This window comes from Cyprinodon variegatus, unplaced genomic scaffold, assembly GCF_000732505.1.
Source record: "Cyprinodon variegatus isolate N-32 unplaced genomic scaffold, C_variegatus-1.0 Scaffold114, whole genome shotgun sequence".
NCBI classification, from domain to species: Eukaryota; Metazoa; Chordata; class Actinopteri; order Cyprinodontiformes; family Cyprinodontidae; genus Cyprinodon; species Cyprinodon variegatus.
Window position 1 is genome coordinate 808,405 of NW_015150567.1, and position 8,546 is coordinate 816,950.

Here is an 8,546-nt window from a genome sequence, read left to right on the forward strand (position 1 = left end):
TTTTAAACATTATGTTTGATTGTTTTTATCTTTTTTTCCCTCGACTTATCATACGGATTATAGGTTTTGACCCTAATGTGTATTTGAAATTTTGTACAGGTGTTTTGCTGGACATTTCAGATTTTGTATTAGACTTGGCTGTGCTGAATTGTTGTTGTTTGTCTTGTTTCTAAAAGACAATAAAGTATTGTTAAAAAAAAAAAGTAAAAAACTTCAACAATATAATTTTTCAATGCATAATTTTGTGTTTGTGTTTAAAAAGGAGTGTGAAGGAGTTGAAATAGTTATTACTGGGCTCCTAATATCCTACTTTTTCCTTTTAAAAGAATTCGACAGGCCACAATTTAACCTCTGATCCAGGTGATGTCTCCCAAAATCCAAACCTGGCCTTCTACCAGATGATTTATGGCGTGATGATCCTCGTCACGTTGGTCCTCGCTGTGATCAAGTGCTTCTTTTACACTCACGTCACACTAAGAGCTGCCTGCAAACTCCATGACGGCATGTTCAGAAAGGTACTGTGAAAAAATGACTAAACAGAAAATAAAATTCAACGCCAAAATTCAATAAGCTTCTTTTCTTCTTCCCAGATCCTTGCGTCTCCGATGAGTTTCTTTGACACAACGCCTACTGGACGTGTTCTTAACCGATTTGCTAAAGATCAGGAGGAGGTGGACTCTGTGCTTCCTCTCCACATGGACCCCTTCCTACAGTTTTGTCTCCTTGTGACGTTCACCATCGTCATCATCGCTTCTGTCTTCCCTGCGATGCTGGTAGCTGTGGTCATTATGGGCGCCTTGTTCTCCATCATCCTGTTGTGAGTTCTCATCAGTCAGGTCGGTGCAGGATCAGAAGGCTGTGCAGATTTAATGCAAGTCGTCATGTTCCTTCAGCATATTTCAGAGAAGCATTCGTCAGATGAAGAAGATGGAGAACATCAGCCGCTCTCCGTGCATCTCTCTCACTACCTCCACCCTGCAGGGCCTCAGCACCATCCATGCCTACAACATAAGGGACAGACACATTAAACTGTAAGACACAAACAGAAACACATGTGATGCGTCTCTGACAGAAATCTACTACTTTAGTTTGTAGCTCTTGAAATTTTCAGCTTTTCATTTTATTTGATTATTAATACATTTATTGTATTCTAGTGTAATTTTTTACATTAGAGTAATGCAAAGTGGAACATTGTGCAGGGAGGAAAAATGAGGTATGCCCTCCAGCAGCACAACCTTGAACATACAGCCTTTGTTTAAATGGGACAGTTTAGGTTACCAGTTCAGTTACCAGTGTTCAGAACGTTACTTAGAAAAGTAACTAGTTATATTAACCAGTTACTTCTCCAAAACAGTGACTGAGTTAGTAACTTAGTAACTAGACAATCAAAGTAACCAGTTTCTGATCAAAGTAACTATGCATTTACTTTAATGATCAAAAATGTTTGAATTTGGGTAACTTTCCTTTCATCAAAAATTTTAATACAAATGAAAGTTCAATGATATTTCTTAAATTAACTCATAATACTAATTTGTACCATTTTGGTGCGTAATGGGACACGTGAGTTGCAGTATAATTATATAGATGTGATTGTGGTTTTTGCTTATTATTAACAAATAAAGCAAATGAGATGTTTTAGAACCTTATAGTTTTTAACATTTCAAGTGGCTATAAAGTAGGACGAAAGCAGAAAAATAATGCTTTTATAGCATTTTAACAAAAATTAAATATACTTTGTAATAGAATTAAACAGCATTTACATTGCTCCAGAAAAAAAAAGCCCTGTAGGACTGTATAATCCCAGGGATTCTGTCTAAAAAAAAACTAAAAAAAAACACAGGAGCTTTTTTAAATTAGAGATTTTTATAATTTAAGTATTTTTGGTAATTTTTCCTGCTCAAAATCAGCAAAATCAGAGAAACATGTAGCTTTTGACTTTAGTCAGCCTTTCCTTAGGAACTCTGTCATTGAATCAGTGACTCTGCATTGCCTCTCTTGTGTTCAAGCTATGCTGAACAGACGCCCACATTGCAACTCTTCAGCCAATCAGCATCATGTATGAGTAACTAAGCTCCCTGCTTTTCAATCAAGTTCAATCAATTTTATTTTTATAGCCCTTTACAATAGCCAAATTATACCCAAAGTGCTTTGCAACAAAGCCATAAAACAATACATAACACATATGAAACATACAGATACAATTAAAAGTGCTGTATTGGTGCAGCGCTGCAGGACATTAAAAGCCTTCCAGAGGTGCATAGAAAGGAGCAGAAAGAAGGAGAACACCTAAGAGACAGTATTAGAATTAAATGCTAATTTAAAAAAGTGGGTCTTAAGCTTTTTTTTTTTTTTAAAGGCTGAGGAAGTCAGGGGGTAGTTTGCTCCACAGTCTGGAAGCAGCGACTGCAAAAGAACGATCGCCCCACTGTTTGAGTCTTGACCTAGGGACCTCTTACAGAAGCTGACCCGAGGAGTGCAAAGCTCTGCCACAATTGCGGAAAGTTAAGATCTCAGACAAGTAAGAGGGGGCCAAGCCATGAATGGTGTTAAAAACAAATAGCAGAAGTTTAAAACCATTTCTAAAACGGAAGCCAGTGGAGTGACGACAGCACAGGAGTAATATGTTCACGTCTGGACGTGCTGGTTGAAAATCGGGCAGCAGCGTTCTGCAGCTTTGCCTGCTCTGCATGCAGCAAATTCTCTCCCCATTGCAGAGAGAGGGTGCACTAATGATGTCACTTTGTTTGATCAAGCTGAAGTATTGCACCAATTGCAAGATTGGAAGTACAATGTTGCAATGTTACCAAAAGCTAAAAATAATCTGTTCAACGCCGTGTAACGCCCTTTCTAGCAACACAGGGTGTTGCCATATTAATAAGTTTGAATGTGCAGACCTAAAATCCAAACAAAATGCACTTGTTTGTGTTTCATAGTTTCTTCCAACAGAGATGGGTTTTAACTAGCTGCATTTACTCTGTTTCATTTACAGTACTTGGGTATTTTTAGAAAAAAAGTACTTTTAGGAGTAGGTGTGTAACAGCTCCTCTATTAGCCATCCCATCATGCACAGATCGGATGCCAGACAGTTTAAAATAAAAAAGATTTACTGCAATGAATGGTAGGGAAAAACAAATACTCTGGTTAGCCTCCCCTCTGGTTCATCAACAGCACAGGGGCGCCAAAAACCACTCATCACAAATAATTATAAATCATATTGTAGTAGAATTTAATCTACATCTTCTAAAACCCGTAACAGGTGAACTTTAATGTAGTATTCTCATGTGATCTTTGATCATCCTTTGAGTGAACAACCTTGTGTCTCTTTTGTAAACTCTAGGTTCACATCCCTGAACGACATCAACTCCAATCATTACGTCCTGTTTCACTCTGGCACACGGTGGCTCTCTTTCTGGTTGGACTTCATGGCTGCTTCCATGACTCTTCTGGTGGCTTTGTTTGTTGTGCTCAGCAGCAATACCACCATAAATCAATCTTTAAAGGGCTTGGCCTTGTCTTACACCATACAGGTAAATCTTGACAGCCAATAGGTTCTCTCAGTTTCGAGTCCAAAGACTTGCAGCATCACTGGGTTACGTTTGTGTACCAGTTAACAGGCATGCTCCAGTATGTGGTGAGACAGTCAACTGAAGTAGAGGCCAGGTTCAATTCAGTGGAACGGCTGTTGGAATACATCACGGTTAGAAACGCCTTCATCATACTCTGAGGTGTTGAGTATTGCTTCTCTCTAAAGGGATGTTGTTGTTTTTATTGCATCCACAGACCTGTAAGTCTGAGGCTCCCAGACACATAAAGGAAGCTCAGATCCCAGATGGCTGGCCCAAAAATGGAGCAATCACTTTCCAGGAATACAAAATGAGGTACAGAGACAACACTCCCATTGTCCTGAACGGACTTGATTTCCCCATCCGAGCTGGGGAGAAACTTGGCATAGTGGGAAGGACGGGTTCTGGTAAGTCGTCCAGAGTTAAATGGTTTCTTATGCACTGTGTGCGTCGTTGCAGAGCAGAATTCAGCTCTCCCTACTCTGTGACTTGCGTCCGCAGGGAAATCGTCATTAGGCGTTGCTCTGTTCAGACTGGTGGAGCCAGCAGGGGGAACCATTTTTATAGATGGTGTTAATATTGCAGCCATTGGTCTGCGGGATCTACGCAGCAAACTCTCCATCATCCCTCAGGACCCTGTGCTGTTTACTGGCACAGTCAGGTACCACTTTCTCTCCCATTGGGTTTAAAGACATTCATTCTAACCACTGTGGACCAGTCACAACTTTCCCTCCATACTTACCCGCAGGTACAACCTAGATCCCTTTGACCAATATACAGATGAGGAGATCTGGACAGTGCTTCAGAAAACCTACATGAAGGACTCGGTATGTGACTAAAAGTTTGGCCAACTCCTATTTGGAGTCAATGTAGCTACCAATGTAGACTATGTTTCATGAAAGTATTAGGTCCTGGCACCCACATCATTGAACTTCAGTGTTCTAAACACTTTCATGGCAAAAATGTGTACGGAATCAAGCCACCAGGCAAACAGAGTCTTTCTACAATGTCCACTTATCACATTTCTACCCTACTAAATGTCATGATGGGATTCAGGTTTCTAACCCACATGCAGAACACAACGGAGGCAGAAGAAAAGTTTGACTGTTTATTAAAATAGACACAAAGATATATGAGTTATGCAGATAAACAGATCCGAGACTGGTCGCACAGGGTTCTCTATAAAGAGGGACAGTTAGGTTAGCCAGGTTGCTGTGGATCTTCACCAGAGGAATTTTGCAGGTTTGTACCTGTGACGTGATTCAGGTTTGGCAGCTGAGGAAGGGAACCGGGTTGGGTCCAGAGGCTTGAAGTTGGCAGAGGGCTAAGCACCGGCAGGACTTGACTTCAGACTTATCAGTGTTCAGATCCAGAGTCTTTCCTCCGATCCTCTTCTTGAGGGCGGGCAGGCAGGTTCAGACAGTGAGATTCTTCAGGAGAGCTCCTGAGAGCCGGCAGGCAGATTTCAACTGATGAAACTCTTCCAGAGTTCCAGGGGTTCAGTCAGGTTTCTTCCTAGAAAGGCAGAGAAGACAAAAACTGATCAGGTTCAAGTTCAAAGTTTAAGGGAGTCAGAGAATCAGACAGGCTGGTTGGCTCAGGCTTTGCTAACCATAACTGGCTTAACACTCTGGCACTGGAGTGTAGTCCTGCTGCTGCTTATATTCTGGTCTCCTGATGACTGATGGATCGCAGGTGTGGTCGTCAGCTCAGCTCCAGGAGACCCAGAGGCGCCCTCTGCTGGAGGAAGGTGGACAGACCTCCAGATCCCAACACTAAATATCGCACAGCCAACTGTTATTGGGATTATAACAAAAAAGTGATCAGAAATGGGCACATCCCAATAACAATGTGGAAGACCATGCTCAGTGCATGCAGAAAAGATTGCAAAGGTTGATCATGTCTGCTCAGACCTCCAAGCTTCATTTGACGTTCAGTCTAGCTCAAGAACAGTCTATAAAAGGTTCACTCTGTGGCCAAGCAGCTCCAAAAAAGCCTTAAATCATCAAGTAGTTGCATGGAGAGGTCTTTAACCCCGGGCTCAGGACCCAATGTCCAGTAAGTTTTAGATATTCTCCTGTCTCTGTGCACCTTCCCTAAATGAGTGGGTGATCAACAGACATCTACCGCTTCTGTAGAATGTTGCATTTATTCGGGTGTGCTAAAGAACATCTAAAACATGCAGGGCAATGGGCTATGAGGAATAGGGTTGAAAAACTCTGGTGTACAGTGTGCTGTGACTGGACTGTAGAAAAGGTGGGTTGTCTTCTCTGGATTACGGATTGTGTCTCTCTGTCTCACAATCAGATTGATGTTTGGATTTGGGAGTTTCCGTGTTAACGTAAATTGACGTAAATTGTGTAATGTTTGATTCAAAGGGGATTAGGGTGGGGTGCTGTTTCCTTAGGATTTGGGTCCAGCCTATTGGGCGTCCTTCAAGTCCATATTTGTGTTTTTAATTGATCACTTTAAACACTGAAGGAAGACATTCCAGTAAAGGTTGACTCTCTTGTTTATGCATTTTTGTTTCCACAAACTACCAAAATGTGTAAATAAAGTTCTGTTTTGCAAAAACATGTGGCAGCCATATTGGATGTTGAGGTTTCTGTTGGTGAGAACTCTCTGCTTGAGAACTTGTGTATTTACTTACCTTTTTTTACTTTTACTAATATATTTATATTTCTTGTTTTATGACAAAAAGTCCAATTCCCAGTGGATAATAATTTTAAAATGCATTAACTTGTTAATCTCATTCAGTTTGAGAACCATTGAACTAAAAAAAATGGATCCAAATGAAGCACCATGCTTTTTGGCAAGTCATTAAACAAAATAAGAAGTGATGTTTTCTGGAAAACCAAGGTTGTGGGGAGGGGAGGGGGTGAAAACAGCAATGACAGCATGGATGAAAGATTCATTCAGTGTTTAGATTACAGGGCTTTGAGAACACCACCTCGAAAGATTTAGAGGTAAAGAAGCATGAGGAGTGCAATCAGAAACAAGTCTAAAAGCAAGGCCATGTGATGAAGCTGGATCAGTGGGTTTATTTCTACTACTGTGATGTCACACTGTCAGTGTTACAGAAGAAACGTGCAGCAAAGATCTGAGAGCCCCATTTTATGCTGCATTTTTTTTTACATGTCTGCAGATTTTGGGGCAAAATGAAGAAAAAATAAAGCGGAGGTAAAAACCAGTCGGGCTCCAGTCCTGATCTAACAACCTCAATGTGTCAAATATCTTAAAGCATGATTGTAGAGATAATAGGAAGTGTTTTTCCCAAACTAAACCATTATCAGAAAGAAGGAATCTTTTAAAATCTAAGCTTTAATAGGAGTTTGTTGACGGACTAAACTGCAGGAATAAATGCAGAGCGATGGAACAACACTAACAAGACTAGACCTATAATATCAAACTTTGCAGTAACTAATATGAAAAATATTGTTTTAAATATGAATCTTTCCTCAGATTATCAGGCTAGAGGGGAAATTAGAGGCTGAAGTGTTGGAGAATGGAGAAAACTTCTCAGTTGGCGAGAGACAACTAATGTGTATGGCTAGAGCACTTCTTCGTAACTCCAAGGTCAGTATAAACAATCTTCAACATTCTTTTGAGAGTTGATGAGCTCATTTACTGTGAGATTTTTTAAAAGAGGCCAAAAGAAAACATGTTGGAATACATAAAAAAATAACTTTTTAAAGGCTGCAAAATACTGTTGAATCAGAAAAGGAATTATTTATTGCAGTGGAATAGAATACGACAGTCAGTTTTTGGCTTTACCTAATAATTAATATCCACAGATAGAGAATCTAAAAGAAGCAAATATAAAATTTAGCATCTTCTTGTTTAATCCGCTGTCCTTTGACTGACAGATCATCCTGCTGGACGAGGCCACGGCCTCCATCGATTCAGAGACTGACGCTCTGATCCAGAACACCATCAAAGAGGCCTTCCAGGACTGCACCATGCTCACCATCGCACATCGGATCAACACCGTGATGCACGCAGACCGCATTCTGGTCATGGATAATGGAAAGGTAACCTAGTATTAAATATACAAAGATATGCTCTACATGAGTCCAGAGCTTCGCTCATTCGGTTTTGTGTCCTTCAGGCAGCAGAGTTGGGCCCCCCAGACGTACTGAAGCAAAGACCTGAGTCCTTGTTCTCGTCGCTCCTAACTGCTGCTAACACTGTCAGCGCATAAAACCTCCAAATTTATCAAACTTACTGACTGCCTACAGTAAGTTGGCATTAACTGCAATTTGTCTGTCAGCTTAATAAATCTCTAATATGAAAAGCTGAGCCTAAATTAAGGGCTAATATGTGTTAGTACTGTTGGAAATGGTAGGTTTGACTTGTGTAATTGTGTAAATAGTGGCTTATTTATATCACAAAAAGCATTGCATTGATGATGTGTTTCCTTTTGTTTATGATCAGAGTGTTTGTGTGGATGTTCTATTTATTTCCAGAGCAGCGGCTTCCTGTCACTGTGCAGATGACATGTGAAAATATTGCAGCGTAACACATAAAGACATGCTTTATACATTGGTTTTGATAACCAAAAGAAAAGACTTAGGTATGTGTGAAAGGACCTTCCATGTTTACTGACTGTCCACATCTATGCAACAGCGCTGCTAAGGCAAAGAAATAAATGTTTTAGATATGTAACTTGGATTTTTCTTTTTTATTGTTTATTAATTGATATGGATTGTCTATTTTTAGGAGAGCACAACCCTCAATCCTTAACCTTTAAAAAAAAAATAAAAAATGAGGGGTAAAAAGTCCTCTAGGTATGAAACACATTGTCACTGTGTGATTCATCCTCGTTATAAAATCAGCTGTTGTGAAAAAGCCTTAGAGGTTTGTTGGAGGATATTAGAGATCAAACAGCATCAAAAGGACCAAGGAACACAGCAGATAAGTCAGGGAGAACTTTTAATGTGTGGTCTGGTTATGAAACAATATCTAAAGCTTTGAACTGTGCAC

General features: G+C 40.1%; 1 protein-coding gene across 1 annotated transcript in view; it reads left to right on the forward strand.

The window, feature by feature from the left end:
* Positions 1 to 8,195, forward strand: part of abcc12 (ATP binding cassette subfamily C member 12) — a 43,591-nt gene extending 35,396 nt beyond the window's left edge. Inside the window, exons 19-29 of the mRNA XM_015375181.1 lie at positions 327 to 515; positions 591 to 817; positions 894 to 1,031; positions 3,338 to 3,527; positions 3,608 to 3,697; positions 3,781 to 3,970; positions 4,065 to 4,224; positions 4,312 to 4,390; positions 7,026 to 7,139; positions 7,430 to 7,594; positions 7,672 to 8,195. Of these exons, the coding sequence (XP_015230667.1) occupies positions 327 to 515; positions 591 to 817; positions 894 to 1,031; positions 3,338 to 3,527; positions 3,608 to 3,697; positions 3,781 to 3,970; positions 4,065 to 4,224; positions 4,312 to 4,390; positions 7,026 to 7,139; positions 7,430 to 7,594; positions 7,672 to 7,764 (1,635 nt within the window). The 3' untranslated portion in view covers positions 7,765 to 8,195. The remainder of the gene's footprint in view (positions 1 to 326; positions 516 to 590; positions 818 to 893; positions 1,032 to 3,337; positions 3,528 to 3,607; positions 3,698 to 3,780; positions 3,971 to 4,064; positions 4,225 to 4,311; positions 4,391 to 7,025; positions 7,140 to 7,429; positions 7,595 to 7,671) is intronic.
* The last annotated feature ends 351 nt before the right edge of the window (positions 8,196 to 8,546 follow it).